Source organism: Eublepharis macularius, chromosome 1, assembly GCF_028583425.1.
Source record: "Eublepharis macularius isolate TG4126 chromosome 1, MPM_Emac_v1.0, whole genome shotgun sequence".
Lineage (NCBI taxonomy): Eukaryota > Metazoa > Chordata > Lepidosauria > Squamata > Eublepharidae > Eublepharis > Eublepharis macularius.
Window position 1 is genome coordinate 239618007 of NC_072790.1, and position 20196 is coordinate 239638202.

The window sequence follows — 20196 nt, forward strand, 5'->3', positions numbered from 1 at the left end:
GTTTTCATTTGAACAAGCCAAAGGGGCAACCCGGTTGAATTTCCCCAACAGATCTCCGTGTCCCTGAGCTTTTCTTGTGAGCAGTTCAACGTGTCGGCTTTGCCACGTTTAGCACCCTGAAGTTTTCTGGGGATGGGTCACCCCTGGGGCCGCCGTCTGAAGACTCAGAAGTCTTCCTCTGTGGCAGCGCAAGCCACAGGCTGGCTGCAGGTGCTCCAGCTACTGCAGTGGGGACCTGTCCCCTATTCCACCGCGTGGCTGAGTTGGGCAGAGAGGCCGGAAGGATCCCTGAACATACTGGGAAGAACGAAGAGAAACTGGGGGAGGGGGCTGGGGGGTCAAGGCCTATGATGGAGAGGGCAAGGCAACCAGTCAATGGACAGAAGAAACATGGTCTCGTGGTATCAACCTCTGCTCAAAAGCCCGATAGGGTTGATGAGAGAGAACTAAGAGTTACAACTTTCTTCTGACTTAAGAGGCAAGAGATTGCAAAAACATGTGAACCCTTTTGGGACACATTCCCAGATCTCATCCGTGACACACCTGGAGGGCAAAAAAATGGAAGGCTACTTCCCCAGACACGACACACAAGGAGGAGCCCTGTTTAATTTAGCTGGAAACGAACGGGGATGGAGATGGTGTTGGGGATGGAGGGACAACCAAAGTTTGAGAGGCCTGGGGCTAGAGTTATAGAGCTTATTCCAGCCGAAACCCAATGGGGCTCTCTTTGACATGCAAAAAGAGCACGTGATTTGTCAACAAAACCAAGTAGGGGGCAGATACAGATGGGGACTAGACGTGCTCTAAGGGGTGGGGTATCACCGCCAAATAGCCAGCTATTGAAACAAACTAGGGAGATGGATCTGGAGTTTGCCACGTTAGTCTGTAGTTGCAAAACAGTAAAGAGTCCAGTAGCACCTTTAAGCCTAACCAACTTTACTGTAGCGTAAGCTTTCGAGAACCACAGCTCTCTTCGTCAGATGCCTCTGACGAAGAGAGCTGTGGTGCTCGAAAGCTTACGCTACAATAAAGCTGGTTGGTCTTAAGGTGCTATTGGACTCTTTACTATTTTGAAACTAGGGAGGGACAGCTGAGAGGCTGTAGCACGGGAAAAGAGGACTTGACTGCACCGCAGTGCATGGCTTCACATGCCAGGATCTTGAAGGATCAATGCTTAGCTCATGTCTCTTTCCTGTCTGGTTTGCTCTGTTGTGTTCAGTAGGTCTGCCTTCGCCCCGTGCCACAACTATGCTTCGAGACGTCGGATGGGACCATCCGGGAAAGAAGGAGGGGGTAAAAGGAAGCGGCTCCTTGCAAACCGAAGTTTGACATTATATAAAAATAAAATTCTTTGAAAGCTTCTCTTGCCCCCGTAGCAGTTACAGGGTTTGGGCCCGGGAGACACGGGGAGGGACAGAGGACTGCCAAACGATTTCCCAGAACGAGGAGACAACGGCAGAAGCCGCCCAACATTTCCCCAGAGCCCCTGCTCTCCTCCCCTCTCTGCCGAAATAGGGACTCCATCCGCCAAGGGGCTGGGCATCTCACTTCTTCACACCAATCAGCTACAGCGTTCTTCCTCGGTGGGGCTGGCCCATCCACTGCTTGTCAAGCAGACACTGGGGTCTCCCGTGCCGTGACGGTCCTGTCTTTTTCCTTAAATCCCCCTGCTCGATGCCCAAAGACATCCACTGGTGTCCAATCAGGATAGAAAATAAAAAAGTCTCTCTCTTTTGTAAACTTAAGATTGTTCTGTAGTTTCTCTATATATGTATATTAAAAAAGACACGCGTGTAATGGTGAGGACCCAGGGAAGAGGGTAGGACAGGAGGGGCGGACTTCTCCCTGGCGTCTCCCTGCGAGGCTCCAGCCTTCTCTGAGCCCATCTTTCTTGTGTGTCTAGCCAGATACATTCGTGTGCGGTTTGGGCAGCAAAATGTTGCGCTCCTGGAGCGGGTGGATGTTACTGGATGAAAAAGACCCCTTTTTACGCAACAGTCAAGGGCTTACGTCCATCTGTTCAGGGAAGGGGGAGTTACGGCCATCCGTCTCACCAAGTCAGCAGGCTGCGCCACTATATGCCGGCAGCTGGATATGGTTTTTTGGTTATATGATGAGGGCCCTGTAGGTTTCGGGCCGATACTGAAGATCCATCGGGAAGGTTCCACGTCTCCGAGGAAACCAGCAGCGACGGCCCTTTTCCGGCCTGCGAGCAACCCTTTGCTCTAGGCCACCGGTTTGCCCTTGCTTGCGTTTGTCCAGTCGGGACCATCCCGGGCTCCTCACACCTTCAGCGTTTTCTCCGGTCCTCCGCCGCTCGGGCTGCTGGCGACGCTACTGTCTCCACCCGTGCTCTTCTTCTTCCGCAGGGTCTCGATCCAGCTGGTGCTGGGGCGAGCGCTGAAGCTGGAGAGGGCCAAGGAGCTGAGCCGCATGTTCTTCCCGGACATGATGAGCTCACCGAAGCCCTCCTGGTGTGAAAAGGCGTAGCCGGAGCGCCGCGAGCCGACTCGACCGACCCGGCCCATGCAGCGGTGTTGGGTTTTCTGCTTTTTCCGCACCAACTGAGTATAGCGCACCTGGAAGGAGATTTTGGAGAAGGGGAACGGCCACAAGTCAGGAAGTTTTGTGGTGGAAATTTGCCGTCAAGTCGTAGCTGACTTATGGCGACCCCTGCTGGGGTTTTCAAGGCAAGACGTTAACAGAGGCGGTTTGCCATTGCCTGCCTCTGCGTAGCGACCCTGGTCTTCCTTGGAGGTCTCCCATCCAATTACTGACCAAGGCCGACCCTGCTTAGCTTCCGAGATCTGACAAGATTGGGCTTGCCTGGGCTATCCAGGTCAGGGGCAAGGAGGTTTTATATACATGCAAAGGGTATTAACAGAGTCCGGCCTCCTTCACCACCACTGCCCTTCCAAAGACATCTGAAAAGGGACCAGGTTGGCAGCAGCTGGTACCATTACCAATCATAATTTAATTAGCACTATCCAGTTTATCTGTCCTGCCCAACCATCCGTACTTGGGATCAGGGCTTTTTTTTCTGGGAAAAGAGGTGGTAGAACTCAGTGGGTTGCCCGCGGAGAAAATGGTCACATGGCTGGTGGCCCTGCCCCCTGATCTCCAGACAGAGGGGAGTTGAGATTGCCTGCTGGAGATCAGGGGGCGGGGCCACCAGCCATGTGACCATTTTCAAGAGGTGCCGGAACTCCATTCCACCACGTTCCAGATGAAAAAAAGCCCTGCTTGGGATTGTATCTAGGCAGCTATCAATGGACCCATAAGGTAACAGCCACCCGAAAACATACTCTAAAACCCAAATTAGTATAGAATTAATTACTACCCTTCTCCCTGAAAAACTTGTGTGTGCAGGTTATTTCATAACCACAATGATCAATTAAACGCATTATTAATTACTAATTAAATGATGATGATGATTTTGTAAAGAGGAGCATTTAATTTCCTCAGCTCTGCCTCCCCAACAACAATCAGAAGTACTTTGGTCGAAGCAGAATGAGGCCTAAATTAATGTCCAATTGTTGGCATTGCTAATTAGAAGATGCGTCTCTTAAGCATATGCTTTAAACACGTCCAGTTATTTGGTTCTTTGGGGATTAAGTCATTACTCATATTAATTTTGTATTAGAATACTGGGTTGAAGACCTTATAAACATATCAACATTTGGACGTGTCGCATATAGACGGCAGCTGTGTATGGACTTGTTTTTAGATATTTGGAGATCTTTTATAGAAGCTTATGTATAGATTTGCCAGCATTGTTTTTCTTTTTCATTTCTTTTGTTTTGCACAAATATATATATATTTTTTTAAATTAAAATATGAGGCCCGAATTCAGCAGGAGAGAGGCAGGCAGAGTCTTCGCACTGAAGTGTCCCACTTCCTCCCCTGGTTGATAAGCTGCCCCTGACCTAAGCCCCTTGGGCCTCTGGGGGGCGAAATCTCACCGTATCTGACAACTCCGGTTTGAGATCCAATTTGAGGAAACGGAATGCGACCACGGGCATGATGCAAATGATGGTCGTGAGTGCGATCGTCAGCCACACGGCAGGTTGGGCGAGCGTGTTCTGGGCGTTGCCTGGCCAGCGGAAGGAGAGAACCAAGCAAGTGAATGAGAAAAGCCGAAACTGCCCCAGGGTGGGGTGGTGCAACACTCTGACATTGGTGCACGAGAGCAGCGCACATGCTCACAACGCAGTGGAATTCTCCCATAATACACACTGCCTTTAGAAAGAGGGTCTGTGGCTCCGTGGACAGAGCATCTGCTTTGCACAGAAAAGATGTCCAGTCCACACGAAGCTGCCTTACACCGAAGCAGACCCTGGATCCCTCAAGGTCAGTGCTATCTTCTCAGACTGGCGGTGACTTCCCAGGGATCTCGGGCGAAGTTCTTTCACATCACCTGCTACTTAGTCCTTTTAACTGGCGATGCCAAGGATCGAACCTGGGACCTTCTGCCTGCTAAGCAGATGCTTTGCCACTGACCCCCATTTGTTACGCTTTATTAATAATCTCCAGTTAGAGATCTTAGGCAGCAGGGCTAAGAGAGACCCTTTGCCTGGCAGCCAGTCCTCATTAAAGAAGCAGGGTTGGCTCGAAGCTTAGACAGACTATGTCAGGAGGGACTGGTGAGCAGAGTAGCGCTTTGCATACAGACAGGTTCAGCTTGAAGGCCTGGCATCTTCTGGTAAGGTTCTTGAGTAGCAGACCTTGTAAAAGACCGCTTTGCCTGAGACCCCGGAGAATTGCTGCCAATCAGAGCAGACGTCACCAAGCTCGAGGGACCCATGATGTTTTTAAAAGCCTCTTTGATATGTGCAGCGCTGATGGGGGTGGGGGGAGACGTGGCTCAGCAGTGCCGCACCTACTTTGCATGATGGTCCTAGTTTCAGCCACAGGCGTCAGTTATAACAGGACCTTAGGTAGCAGCAACTGGGAAAGACCCTTCTCTGCATAACACCCTCAGGAGTGGCTGCCAGTCAGAACAAGCAATTTGGAGCTAGACGGGCCCAGGGATTTGGCATCAGGCAGTCTCCTAAGCAAAGGGGGGTCTCTCTCGCAGCTCCCCTTGTGATGAAGAAACGCAGGGTTCGGACTCACCGACAAAACGGAACTGGTTGGGGAAGAGTTGGAAGAGGCCGTCGCTGTGCATGGCGAAGAGGATGGCAAAGTAAGCAGCCAGGCTTCCCCAGATGAAGAAGTGATTGATGGCTGTCCAGAATCCTGTATCCAGCCCAATCTGTCAAGGAAGGAAGGAAGGAGGTCAGCGGGGCACTGCGGCTGGAAGAAGGGAGACACAGACCCAGGGCTTTTTTTCAGCTGGAACACAGTGGAACGGAGTTCCGGAACCTCTTGAAAATGGTCACATGGCTGGTGGGCCCGCCCCCTGATCTCCAGACAGAGGGGGGGGTTAGATTGCCCTCCGTGCCACTGGAGCAGTGCGGAGGGCAATCTAAACTCCCCTCTGTCTGGAGATCAGGGGGCGGGGCCACCAGCCATGTGACCATTTTCGCTGAGGGCGATTTAAACTTTTAAAAACTCCCCCTTTGTTCCAGCTGACCCAAAGTGACATCATTGGCCCTGGGAGCATGCGTACACTTTGTGTGCGCACATGTGGTACCAGGGGCACCACTTCCTGCCAAGAGTTGCCCCCTGTGCTGGCAACCCACTGAGTTCCACCACCTCTTTCCCCAGAAAAAAAGCCCTGCACAGACCCAAAAGCCACGGGTCTCAGGCGTACTCAAACTGGGACACTGTGAGACCACAGAGGCAAACAAGTCCATGCATCTCCTTCCATCTATAAAACAGGAAATGTGGCTTCCCAGGGCTCCAGAACTGTCCCGCATTCTGAATGAGAGAGGTTGAGGCTTGGCCATCATTAGTGGAAGAGATCTCCGATTTGAAATTTGAAAACAATCACTTGAGAAGGTAACAGATACAACATGATATTATGTGAGAAAGTAACCTCAGAGCATGTACCAAGTACCCTCACCGTTGAGGAACTCTTGGACTGAGCAGGGCAGAATCTTGGCATCTGTCTTTTCTTAAAAACAAAACCCTTCTCTTTCCTTGACACTTTTCCTAGTCCAAAAATTACACTGGATATTTCAGTAAAGAGTCCAGTAGCACCTTCAAAACTAACCATCTTTATTGTAGCATAAGTTTTCGAGAACCACAGCTCTCTTCATCAGATGCTTCTGATGAAGAGAGCTGTGGTTCTCGAAAGCTTATGCTACAATAAAGTGGGTTAGTCTTAAAAGGTGCTACTAGACTCTACTATTTTGCAACTACAGACTAACATGGCTAACTCCTCTGGATCTATGGCTGGATATTTTGAAGTTCATAACCATATTCTTGTACACAGTTCAGCCATTAGGTAGATGTGTTAACTTTCACCACTGCTCACTGATGCCCCTGATTTAAAGTTGCCAACTCCTGCTTGGGAAATTCCTGGAGGCTTGAGAGTGGAGTCTGGGAAATGAGGGAGATCAGCAGGGATGGGGCAACATAGAGTCTGCTCTCCAAAGCTTCCATTTCCTCCAGGGGAACTGATCTCTGTATCCTGGAGATCAATTGTAATTACAGGCAAACTCTCAGCCCCACCTTGAAATTGGTATTCCTACCCTAAATCCTCCCTTCGGAAAACTCAGCTCTCCTTGCAGCTCAAGGCCAAGCCAAGATCCAAACCACCGTCGGTCGCGTCAATGCAACGGATGGGGCCAAACCTGTACGCTGACGACAATGACGAGGGAGGTTGCCACAGTGACGGCGAAGGACTGGTAGTCAGCGAGGTGGGCGTTGTCGCTGAAGACCCCGTACGGGATGAAGAACATGAAGACGGAGGTGTAGATGCCCTGCGCGATGCAGATGAAAAACTCCCGCTTGTTGAAGAGGAGATTCAGCTGCCCGGGTTCGTACAGCTTGGGGTACTCCAGACTGCGATGTTCAGGCACGTCCTAAAATGCAGAAGGTCAGACGCTTTGCAGTCTTCCCTTCTCCCCCACTCTGCGGGTTTTCCTTCCCTCCTCCATGTTCTCACCCTGCTCTCCTTTACCCAGCTATATGAAACTTGGCAGGGCTTTTTTTCTGGGGAAACAGGGGATGGAACTCAGGGTAGCAGTTGACAGCACCCGGGGCAACTCCCCACAGGAAGCGGCTACCCTGCCACTACATGCGTGCGCGCTCCTGGGATCGCGCAATGACGTCACTTCCGGGAAGTGCCGTCATCACGCAGGGCTCATCTCCAAGGGGCTCTTTAAATTTTAAACACCCAAGCTTTAGCTGCTTGGCAAGGACTTCCCGGCAGGCAGCTGAGAGGTGCCAGCTGGGTTTAAATGCCCCTTTCCGAGCCGCTGCGCAGTGGCATGGAAAGGGGCAGTTAAACTCCAGCTTCAGCTGTTTGGTGGGGACTTCCCTGCCAGGCAGCCCAAGCAGCCCAAACAAGCTGAAGGAGTTTAAACCTTGGCTTCAGCTGCTTGGAGGGAACTTCCCCACCAGGCAGCCCAAGCAAGCCAGTGGGATTTAAATGCCCCTTTCCCTGCTGCTGTGCAGTGGCATGGAAAGGGGCATTTAAACCCCGACTTCAGCTGCTTGGCAGGGACTTCCTCGGCTTCAGCTACATGGTGGGGACTTCCCCACCAGGCCCCCAAGCAAGCCAAAGGGGTCTAAATGCCCCTTTCTGAAAGAGGCATTTAAATCCTGGCTTCAGCTGCCTGGCGGGGACTTCCCCTCCACGGAGCTGAGGCAAGCCAGCGGGGTTTAAATGCCCTTTTCCGTGCTGCTTCAAAGTGGCAGGGGAAGGGGCATTTAAACCCTGGCCTTTTTTCTGCTTTGGATTTCCCGAAACACGTGATCGTTTTGGAGAGGTGCCAGAATGCCGTTTCACTGCGTTCTGGCTGAAAAAAAGCCCTGAAACTTGGTATTTAGTTCCAGATGGGTAGCCGTGTTAGTATCAAGAGGATGCTGACTCCGACAGCCTAAAAATCTCAGATTCTCATTTGTTAAAGGCAAGTTTCTAGGTCTCGTGGCTGTAAAGCTGGAAACGGCCAAAGTTTCCAAATCTTGGACTTCTCCAACTTTGTAGCTGTGAGACTTGACAGCCACTATTTTTGTTTCTGAAGTTGGAGACATATTGCAGACATAAAGCTTCACACTTACTTGGAGAGTGTGTAAGAAACTTGCTTTCAGAGACTCCAACCCCTTCGCTGCTACAGGGAAGGAGCCCCGCCCACATCAGTGACTCAGACAGAGATGCAACAGGCAGCTTTCTCCAAAGGGAAGCAGTTCTGCTGCTTCTCTGCATTTTACGCCATGGAGCAATCTGATCACACCCTGTGTAGAATTATCTACCCAGCAGTGGAAAACAGGAAGAAAGCAAGGAAGCAGGGGGAAAGCAAGGCCAGAGCACTGAACTGTGCAGAGATGCAGCGGGCAGCTTCCTTTGCAGGTGACTGATACCCTCTGTCTCTACACTGGGAGACAATCCATTCCTGCACATTGCAGAGACATAACAGAATGAACTGTTTCCATCGTGGTGGATTGGTTAGAGGATAGACGTGGGGAGTGAATCATACAGAGACAGAGTGGGCACACTCCTCTATCAGTGGGCAACCTTTTGGTTATAGGAAACTTTAATTTTCTCACAGCATGCTAGAAATCCTCTTGCCGCACACACATGGGCCGTTTCCAGACGGCTTACCTGCCTCTGGAACGTCGCGCCATCTTGCGGGGAAAATGCGAAATATCGTGTTTTCTAGCGCGAGTTTTGTGTGACGTCGCGCAAAACTCGCGCGAGAAAACGCGATATTTTGCGTTTTCCCCGCAAGATGGCGCAACGTTCCGGAGGCAGGTAAGCCGTCTGGAAACGGCCATGGTTTGGGATTTATAGGGCTACATATAGACAAATTGCAGATGATAAAGGGAACAGGGTTTCCATGGTGAGCAGAAAAGGGTGTGGCTTGCATAGCCCCTCCCCACCTTACATGCCTAGCTTTACCCCACCACCCTCATGAGTTCAGAAGCAGAATAAAACTTTCAACTGACCTGGTCAAAGACACCCATGGCGAGCACAGGCAGCGAGGTGTAGACAATGTTGTACAGTGTGATGAAATACTGATCGTAGACGGTCTTTGGAAAGAGAGAATTGGGGAGTCAAGGAGAGGAGGAGAAAGAGGAGGCAGGACATGCCCCTATCTCACAGTTTGACCCTGGTTCATAATCACTGCTGCCCCCTAGAGGCCACTCATGTCCACAAATCAGGCTGCACAACTGGAATAGATTTGCAGGTGGAAGTAAAGCCGAAACTATTCACTATTGAGAGGTGAAAAATTTCCAGCAGTGTTTCCCTTTCTGATACCTTCTTTTTTTTGCCACTGGTTGCAAAAACATCTGCTTGTTTGTATCTCGTGTCACCTTCCCTCTGTCAGATAAGCCCTGCATATCTGTCACGTAACTGATTTGCTCTATCGTCATGATTTGCTGTACTGTTGTAAAGGGTTTCTGAGTAAGTGCAGAGTGAAGCTGATTCCTAATGTGCTGTGACTAACTGCTTATCTTATAGGAGAGGTGTTTTCATTTCGAGTTCCTGCCACGCTGGGAACTCAGCCTTGGAGAAGCTGAACTCCTCTTTCCCTCCTCCCGCCTTCCCAGGCCTTCCCCAGACCTTACCTGCCAAAATTCCTCCTGAGCCATTTCTACGTTGGGGGTGGGGATTTCATCCTATAACTGTCTAGGTTCTACCATCTTTGGGCACTCCTGCCAATTCCATTGTCTGAGCTGCTTGATACTGGTGTTAATCTTTAATAAACATTTTAACTACTTCACCCAAGTGATGCAGTGAAGTCTTTTGGGGAACTATCTGGCAAGTCCCAACACCTTCCCCAAAGTCTCTCTGGACTCCGCTTGCTCCCCGCGATGCCATTACAAAGCCAAACCTGATTGGCCCCCCAGCACTGTGACGTCATCCCGTTTCCTACAGTTACCCTCCGCATACACGCCCATGCTCAAAAATCCTTTAACCTCCCTTTGCAACGAGGACGGCATGAGAATTTATTCCAAACATAGGCAGGGGTCATTTTGCAGAAAAAGAGCTGCAGGAACTCATTAGCATAACTCATTAGCATAATATTAGCATATGTCACGCCCCTTGACATCACTGGAAGTGTGTCATTAGCATAACTGATTTGCGTATGCCACGCCCCCTGACCTCACCTATCCTGGCTGTTTTGGACCGAAATTGGGCCCAAAATGGCAAAAAGGGGCTGAAAATGGCTGGAAAGGGGACCAAAATGGTCAGAATTGGGCTGCTGCTGAGCGGGAGAGTGATCCACCACCTATAAGAGACCCAATCCTGGCCGTTTTGGGACCAATCCTGGCTGTTTTAGGCCCAATCCTGGCCATTTTGGGCCCAATCCAGGCCAAAACGGGCCCAAAATGGCCGAAAATCAGGAGGGCGGGGCCACCTGACATGTGACCTCTTTGGAGAACTACCGAAACTGCATTCCTGTGCGTTCCCCCTCAAAATCAGCCCTGAACATAGGAAACTGCTGCATACCGAATCAGACCCTTGGACCTCCCTGTGTCAATCTTCTCTGATTGGCATCAACTTTCCACGGTCTCAGGGAAAGGAAGATCTTTCACAATAACTGATATCTGAGAGCTTTTCATTGGCGGTCTAATTGAATTCGGAGACTTTCCTGCAGAATTACCCTACCTGCACTCTTTCAGTAGGTGCTTGTCCTTTAGGCTAATGTTCGTGAGTACCAGGCTAGAGACTGGTCACTCCTCCAGAGTAAACAGAGTTCCAGGATTCCTATGCCCCTCCCCCCATCCCACCCGTCTCCCTGACAACCTCCCCGGAACGTCACCTGGGCGGAGAAACCGCAGAAGAAGCCGAACCAGAAGTGCACCATGGTGAAGGCAAAGTTCTTGTAGAAGAAGTAACAGAGGAACTTGCACATGCGCAGGTAGGACCAGCGCCCGTGAACCAGCAGGAGGCGCTGCAGGAACTTGAACTGCGAGAAGGAGTAGTCCGAGGCCAGCACCGCCTGGATGCCCTCCTGGCCGCTGATGCCGACGCCGATGTGGGCAGCTGCCGGGGACAGGAAAAAAAGAGAGGCGATGCCAGGCTGGACCCAGAGCTCAGCCTCTGGGCTCCTGTCCCAGCAATAACAAATGTACTCCACTGTTCTTTTTCAAACTGCTATATAACAACAACAACAACATTCGATTTATATACCGCCCTTCAGGACAATGCCCACTTGGAGCGGTTTACAAAGTGTGTTATTATTATGTCATTTATAGTCCGCCTTTCTCACTGAGACTCAAGGCGGATTACACTGTGTGAGATTAGTACAGTGAATATCGAGAACATTTCCATAAACAATGCTGTAGGGTAAATGGATACAAGTTTACATAGATATAGCATTAGCAAGAATCCAATACAGCATAGTGGGTGAGGTCTACGGTTCCTAACTCATTAGCGAAGCATCTGAGACCCCTGCCCAACAAGGCAGCCCTCCTATCATGACAATCCCTCTGTGAGGTGGGTGGGGCTGAGAGAGCTCCGAGAGAGCTGTGACTGACCCAAGGTCAGTCACAAGAGTCACAAGGTCAGACCCAAGAGTGGGGAATCAAACCTGGCTCTCCAGATTAGAGTCCTGCCGCTCTTAACCGCTACACCAAACTGACTCCATTGATCTTCTGTTCAATGGGTTACAACCCTTTCACAGGTCATAAAGCTCAACTTGCTGGGCAGCAGGCTTTCTGCAGCCACCCTTTTTTAATTTTTCCTGCTGCACCCCTTTTCCCTGCGCTCTCCACTCGCCCTAGAAGTGAGCTGGCTCCAATTCCTTGTGGTGCTGTGCAGTCCCCCACAAAAGGAGCTCCGAGGAGCATCCATCCTCTTGTCCATTTGCCTCCTAGGCTAGCTCACGCCAACCCCTGGCCTCTGTGATGTCACAGGGCTTCCCGTCACATGCTTGCGGCTTGGTAGAGCCCCAGCTGTCACCTGGATATTCATGCTGGGTCTCCACTGCCCTAAAATCAACCTGAGTTAATTTAAGAGCTATTGGGCCAGGATGCAAATAAATACATATATTCCACAGCTACCAACTGCCCTCAGCCTCCACATTTTCCCCAAGTAGTAGTAGTAGTAGTAGTAGTATTAGTAGTAGCAGCAGCAGTAGTAATAGCATTTGATTTATATAACACCCTTCAGGACAACTTAACGCCCACTCAGAGTGGTTTACAAAGTGTGTTATTATTATCCCCACAACAATCACCCTGTGAAGTGGGTGGGGCTGAGAGAGCTCTGAGAGAGCTGTGACTGATCCAAGGTCACCCAGCTGGCTTCAAGCGGAGGAGCGGGGAATCAAACCTGGCTCTCCAGATTAGAGTCCTGCCGTTCTTAACCACTGCACCAAAAAAGGCAAAGTGTTTTCCCATCCTTCGTCCTTGAATAACTTTCTGACATCAGCAGCAGCTATACACCCCTCGTCTACCCCTTTCCAATTATTACTGCCCCAGAGCGCCCACTGCCTTCAGCCAGCATGGTGTATATACAGGTATTGAGGGGACAGTGTGTTGTAGTGGTCAGAGGGTCAGGCTAGGACATGGGATCCTCAGACTGAGCCCTCACTCTGCTACGGAAGCCAGCTGGGTGGCCTTGGGCCGGTCACTCTCTCTCAGGCTAATATACACAGAATCGTGGCAAGGATAAAACGGAGGAGAGGAGACTTATGCTGTTAACTGCTCTGGGGAAAAATGCAAAGTACAAATATCCAAATAAAACAATTAAGAATTAAAAGGGACTTTCTGAGAGTCTCAGCCTCCAGTTAGGCGGAGAAAAAAACAAGTTTCTAGTCCTTCTTGTGCCAGCCATACTCTTGAAAATGCAGTGCCTGCTGAAATCTCGGAACCCAAGATGGCGGTTCATCGAAAGATCGCCAGACCGTTTTGCTGGGTACAATAAGCCGGTTCTCAGCCTAAGCAACTGTCGTGTACCCCTGGCGGGGCTGGCGACGTGGGATGAGGTGATGGGGCTTATTCCCATCATCATGTCCTAGACTGGCACAGCTACCACACAGGACGAGAAGCGAGCCCTAGAGGCACTGGTAGCAACACAGCGGGAGCTCAGCTTGTCGCCTGGTGCACTTGGCCAAGAATAGACATCATGCCACCTCCTTTTGTTTGTTGGCATGGGCAGGTCTTCACAGAGAGATGTTTTGGGGAGGGGCCCTGAGTCCTCACCCTCAAAGGTTGCCCGCCCATGCCCTCTGCTCCCGCCACTCACTCTTGATCATACTGACGTCATTGGCCCCATCGCCGATCGCCAGGGTGACGGCCTTCTTGTACTTCTTGACCAGCTCCACCACCTGGGCTTTCTGTAAGGGGGTGACGCGGCAGCAGATGACGGCCTTGCAGGCACACGCCGTCTCCAAGAACTCCAGCTCCATGTCTGCCTCCAGCGCATGCGCCTGCAGGGACGGATCGGGGGAATGTGTAAAGAGGAGGGAGGCTTCGAGGGAGGGCAGAAAAGCAAATCTCCGAGCAGCGCAGAAGGGGAAGAGGAAGGGAGAAGACATGTTCCGATGCCACAAAGAAGCCCTGCTGTGGATGCAATAGAGAGTTCTCAAGGGCAGAAGGTCCTTGGTCTGTGGAGCGTGACGTTCTCGCCTCCCTGTTCCCACTGCAGCCTGAAAATGGAGGGCATTCGGGGCTGCAAGAGGGAAGAGGGAGGTGAGAAAATTATGCTCCACAGACCAAAATCCTTCTGCATGCAGAAATGCTCTGTTGGATCCAAGCCCACAACAACGGCTGAATGCAGCCCAATTCGGAGGTGGGGGTCCAGACATTCTTTTTTTGCCCTGATTCTTTGTTTTCTTTTGTAGCATAAGAATCAATCGCTGCAACTACACAGCATTCGGTATCTCCTAAAAGGCTGCATTCAGAGTACTAAGTTGGCCTGTGATATTGTAAATTGCTTTGAGAGACAAGAGCAGATCTGAACAACTAGTTTTACAGGAAACAGAAGGGGAAGCAATTACAATAAGGCGTTACAAGATACAATAAGGTGTTACAAGATGTTGGTCTGCCAAACAAAGGGTCTTCTGGGGAACATATGGTGAGAGGCGGTCCCGCAGGTATGCTGGTCCCAGTCTGCAAAGGGCTTTAAAGGTCAAAACCAAAACTTTGAACCTAATCTTGAATTCCACTGGGAGCCAGTGCAGCCAGCATAGTATTGGTGTTGTGTGTGACCAGAACGGAATCCCAGTCGAGACGTATCACCAGGGCTCATTTCGAAGGGGAGCGTGCAGGAACACAGTTCCGGCAGTTCCCCAAAGAGGTCACATGACAGGTGGCCCCACCCACCTGACTCTCGGCCATTTTGGGCCCGTTTCGGCCTGGATTGGGGCCGAAACGGCCCGGATCGGGCATCTGACGGGTGGTGGATCACTCTCCCGCTCAGCAGCAGGTCCAAAACAGCCGTGATAGGTGATGTCAGGGGGTGTAGCATATGCAAATCAGTTCTGCTAATGACACACTTCCGGTGCTGGCAAGGGGCGTGGCATATGCTAATGAGCTATGATAATGAGTTATGCTAATGAATTCCTCCTGCTCTTTTTCTACGAAATGACCCCTGCAAATGCCACTGCGTATTACTGAAAATGACACAGTCCCAGTCCTTCTTTGTACTGTTTTGCCCTTCCCCTGTGCTTTATTTGTATTCCTGCAGAAGTTAAGAGGTCAGAAATCAGTTTCTGCTAAGCTGGACCCAATCCTTCTTCTGAAAGTTCAAAATGATCATTTGAAGTTCTCTGGATATTATTCACGGGAGACTTCTGCTCCAATATCTTGCAGCCTGTGGCTTGTCTGTTTTTTCTATGCACCCACTGGGGCCTCTCTCTTACCAGGCTGTGCCCGTTGATGACCAGGGCGTACTCTCCCGCCACCGCCTCCAGCACTGAGGTGAGTTTAGAGGCAGACATTTTCTCCTGGTAGGTGAACCCGTTGCCCACAGACCGCGAGGAGTCCATCATCTTCTCTCGGGCCTTCCTGCCGGCAGAGGGAGAGAAGGGAAAAGAGGAATAAGGATGAGCAATGAGAGGAAATCTTTTCCTAACTTCCAGACTTTGAGATCAGAATAACCACCCTAGGGAACATCCAACCAAGTCCTTGTCCTGCCCCAGCACAAGATGTTGTTGCCAAAGCAGCCGCAGGGCTTAATCCTTGCTTCTGTGCAGCAGATGCTTCCAACCTTCACAGTGGCAAAACAGATTCGGAAGCTGGTAGGCAACATGGGTGGAAACCTCAGAAGCCAACCTCCTCTCAGCAGTTTCACCCGGCATTTTTCCTAAAACCCCTGCCCGGAGAGAACACTTGTTCCTGTTCTTGTGCGACTCCGCACACACTGCCGTACCCAGCAGAGGACTGCGGCTACTCTTTTGAGCCGCTGGGAAATCTAACAAAATCCAGCGCAAGGAAGCTGGGCGGGATACTTTGTATACTGGAGAAGTACTAACAACCAAACCAAAGCGGAGACCCCGTTATCCTGTGCACTTAAGTGTGTAAAGTGCCATCAAGTCACAGAGGACTGGCGGTGAGCCCGAAGGGTTTTCAAGGAAAGAGATGCTTGGAGGTGGTTTGCCATTGCCTGCCTCTACATAGCAACCCTGGACTTCCTTGGCTGTCTCCCATCCCAATACTAACCAGAGCCAACCGTGCTTAGCTTTTGACATTATTTTGCAATAGCAGTGTATATTTACTATCATCTGCCTACACCATGGGAATAGATGGACCGAGGTTGCGTATAATTACATCTGAGAACCTGTAGCACAATCTTATATTATTTCATATACTGTTTTTACTATTTTTTAATATTTAATGGATATTTATTAGATACCGTTTATGAAGTCTTTATTTATTGATGTATACTTAGGAGTATATGAAGTCTGTATTTATTGATGTATGCTTTGATTTATTGATGTATTTATTGATGTATGCTTATGAGTATATGAAGTCTGTATTTATTAATGTATGCTTATGAGTATATGAAGTCTTTATTTACTGATGTATGCTTATGAGTATATGAAGTCTGTATTTATTAATGTACGCTTATGAGTATATGAAGTCTTTATTGATGTATGCATATGAGTACATGAAGTCTGTATTTACTGATGTATGCTTATGAGTATATGAAGTCTGTATTTATTGATGTATGCTTATGAGTACATGTGACATAGTGTTGTTATTTGAGTGCCAGTGGCATTTATATAATAGAGTGAAGGTTTACTGTTACAATTATTGTTCACTTTATCATGCACCTTGCACTTTAAGATAGATAAAACTGTATGAGATATTGGGATCTGGGTTGTTATTCATGGGGACTAGTGTCTATATTTTTGTTTGACACTGGACTAGCCTTGGCCATTCATATCAGGGCAGCGTACTTCGCATCATCATTAATCTAGCCTGGCCAAAGTCCTTCACCGCACTGCATCCAGCCACGACTCTGACTCACCGCAACTCTTGCCGCACCTCAAGGACCGTGTGTCCCGTAACGATGAACACCTCGGTCATCTCATCCGTCAGCATCTTGCAGGAGTAGCCGATGTTCACGGCCGTTTCTGGAGGAACAAGCGAGAGCTCAGCCTGGGTCCCAGCCTAAATCTTTAGCTTGGACCTCAAGAGGGGCTCGGCCCCAGAACCTGTTTTGAATGATGCACCTCAAAACTAGAAAACGCAAAGGATTTCTGGGATATTGAAATGCAATACACAAATTAGGGTTGCAACACTGAGTTAACTAATCTAATCAACTGATCGGAAAAAACACTCTTCTGTTCATGATATTTTGTTAGAAGAGGCATTCCCCCTTCTTTCTTGTTCGAGGGAATGCCTCTTCTCAGTACGGGCCTGGTTGTGACACAAGCGTACATGACATTCTCCTAGAAGAGGCACTTCCCTTAAAAGAAAGAGAAGAGGAAATGCCTCTTCTAAGGTTTATTTATTTAAAACATTTATATGCTGTCTTTCCACCGAAATAGGGTCCTCGAGATGGCAATGGATATTAAAACATTTAAAACATTAAAATAACATTTTAAATGTATATATAAATACAATAAAACCATATAGACATATAAACAAACACACTCACACATACACAGTCAGGGGGAGGGCCAGTAAGAGTTTACTGGGAGTATGCCAAACAAAACAAAATAGTCTTCACCGTCTAGTGGAACACAATGGCGGAGGGAGACCGTGATTCTCTCTGGGGAGACAGTTCCAAAGTTCTGCCCTTTCTTGGATTGCCTCTTGTCTAGCCTAAGACGGCCAGGACGCCTGAAGCAAAGCCTCCAAAGATGACCGTAGGGAATGCGTCGCTTCATATGGGATAAGGCTGGTCCCAAGCTGTACAGGGCTTTCAAAGTCAATAGCAGCACCTTGAACTGGGTCCAGAAGCAAACTGGGAGCCAATGTAGATGGAACAAGACTGGAGAGATATGGTTCCTAACACCCACTCCAGTCAACACTCTGGCTGCAGCATTCTGTACCAATGGCAGCTTTCAGACAGGCTTCAAGGGAAACCCCACACAGAGCGCGTAACACTAATCTAACCTAGATGTTACCAGGGCATGCACCACAGTGGATGATCCTTGCTGCCACATCTGTGCACCATGAGGGCATCTTGGAAGAGGCATTCCCTCCCATGTTAGAAATGGAAACACCTCTTGTAAGATAGTGCCTGTTTGTTGCAACGCCTTCATATGTCATAGTGTTCTGTGAGAACAAGCATTCCACACTGAAAGAGAGAGAAGGGGGAATGCCTCTTCTAAGATGAAGCTTGCTATGACACAAACCTCATCTAGAAACAATTTAACCCTGTATTTTGTTTTAGAAGCATTAACTTTACTCTCACACAAATGTATCCAATTAACGGACCAACTTCTCGGGTTGGCTGATTCGAATTTCTTCAGTGACTGACCTCAAAAAAGATACCACCACCCACCCTGTGCCAACTTTTCTCCCAGCCCTGCCAATGCGCCTCTCACCCTGTTTATCTCCAGTCAGGACCCAGATCTTGATGTTTGCTAGCGTGAGAAGGGCAATGGTCTCCGGAACTCCCTGCTGTAACTTGTCCTCAATGGCGGTGGCTCCCAGCAGCTGGAGGGCGAGAAGAGATACCATCACTGCAGGCAAGGGAGTGCCTGATTTAGTGTTTAGCCTGGTGTGCCCAAACAGATTCAGCCATGCCACGGTGAGTGTGTGAGGTCAACGGGATGGGGTATTTGCAGAAGCCATTCGGAGAGAGATGTCCGGCCTGCTGCTATAAAATAGAGCCAGCGTGACTAGAGTGTCAGGCTAGGATCTGGGAGGCCCAGGTTCGAATTCCCACTCTGTGATAGAAGGGTGCTGGCTGGCCTTGGGACAGTCACACACTCTCAGCCTAATTTACCTCACAGGGTTGTTGTGAACATAAAAAGAAGAAGAGGAAAACAAAGTAAACCAGTCTGAGTCCCCACTGGGAAGACTAGTGGGGTAAAAATGAAGTAAGTAACTAAGTAAATAAATAAATCTTATAAAGTTAGAGAGCTAGCACGGTGTAGTGGTTGGGAGTGTCAGACTAGGATCAAGGAGATACTGTTTGTCTTTTTGCACTCTAAAAAATTAAATATATAATTTTACCCTGTGTGGGTCTTGACTCTGATGCCTCATAGAACCAGCCAAAGCCCATGCCCTGCTTTGGACCACCGACCAAACTCTGCTTGCAACCTCAACCTTGCAAGGTAGACTTTTCTGTTTTGAGTTCCCCTATAGGCTTGAAGTTTCTCCCTTGATTCAAAGCCTGGGGATAGCTATAGGGAGTGGGGGCAGCGTTTCAGGCTAGTGGGGGAAGTAGTCTCTCACTGGCAGGTCTGTTAAGTGTTGTTAACCTAGATACCAGACACGGGTGTCTGTGTGTCTCTGCCCCTGAGTCGGGTAGGAACAACAGGGCCCTGCTGGGAATCTATGACAGTTCATATATTTGTTCTTTATTGTTAACGAATTGTTAAACAACATTAAATCATTTTTCCAAGAAAAGGGGCTGAAGGATCTATGTGTCTCAGGGGCACCTTACCACCATGTCATTCTCGACTTCCTCGTACAGCCGAGCCACCCTCTCCTCACGCCCCTCGCTGGTCATACTGGCTCGATGCAATCTCTCGGCCCAAGTGGCATAGTAGCTTTCCTCCAGGTCGCGATAGGCAAGCACCAGCGTTCGAAGACCCTCCCCGGCATATTCCTGAAAGCAGGAGAGGAGGGGAAGGTCACAGGGATACTGCACACCAATCATGGCTGATCACTGACAGCCAGTGTGGTATGGTGGTTTAAGTTTCTATGCACTTTCTACTGTCATTTTTATCTTTGTTTTAAAAAGAAAACTTTACTTAAAAAAGAAATTTCTCTGCAAAGGGCACTTTTTTCAGGAAGCCTTTGGCTTCGTCCCAGATGAAACTTAGCCCAAGAAGACACCACTTCTTTGCTCCTAACAATGCAAGAGTCACACGCTGGATGAGTCCATCTAACTAAGCACCTTATTGCCCAAAGCGGCCAGCCAGGTGCCTTAGGGAACCCCGCTAGCTGGGCCTACTGGCAATAGCCCTCTCCAGCTGAATACCACCACCACCAGCATCTGACACTCGGAGACATTCTGCCATGAAATCCAGCATTCTGCTGCCGGCTGTGGCTTTTGTCCGTCTTTCAGTGTTTACTGCCTAAGGAATTCCATTCTATCTTTGTATTAACCTAAATTACATAGTCTCATAGGAACACATCATAACAGTCAATAAACAATTCTGTCTCAGCAGAAGGCAGTTTTATGCCTCCAAAAACCTTCCAGATTTATGCATCCCAATGGTCATTGATCCAGAGGAGTTAGCCGTGTTAGTCTGTAGTTGCAAAATAGTAAAGAGACCAGTAGCATAAGCTTTCGAGAACCACAGCTCTCTTCATCAGATGCATCTGACAAAGAGAGCTGTGGTTCTCGAAAGCTTCTGCATTCTAGTGTTACACATTTTTCTACATCTTGCCTTCAAAGACTTCCCTGTTTTGGGGGTGGGGTGGACATTCAAGGGGGGGCCCCACCCAGGCTTGCTAAGAGCCACCATGGACCCTCAAACACATGTCCCCTCTGCCCAGAGCCGA

General features: G+C 49.3%; 1 protein-coding gene across 2 annotated transcripts in view; it reads right to left on the reverse strand.

Moving 5' to 3' along the window:
* Positions 1-1024: 1024 nt before the first annotated feature.
* Positions 1025-20196, reverse strand: part of ATP8B2 (ATPase phospholipid transporting 8B2) — a 50659-nt gene continuing 31487 nt past the window's right edge. For both annotated transcript variants that reach the window (XM_054996039.1, XM_054996048.1), the window contains 11 exons: positions 19130-19294; positions 18063-18174; positions 16535-16640; positions 14925-15069; positions 13307-13490; positions 10881-11104; positions 9058-9141; positions 6741-6971; positions 5116-5254; positions 3963-4093; positions 1025-2579 (listed from right to left, as the gene is read on the reverse strand). In XM_054996039.1, coding sequence (XP_054852014.1) covers positions 2283-2579; positions 3963-4093; positions 5116-5254; positions 6741-6971; positions 9058-9141; positions 10881-11104; positions 13307-13490; positions 14925-15069; positions 16535-16640; positions 18063-18174; positions 19130-19294 — 1818 coding nt within the window. In that variant the 3' untranslated portion in view covers positions 1025-2282. The remainder of the gene's footprint in view (positions 2580-3962; positions 4094-5115; positions 5255-6740; positions 6972-9057; positions 9142-10880; positions 11105-13306; positions 13491-14924; positions 15070-16534; positions 16641-18062; positions 18175-19129; positions 19295-20196) is intronic.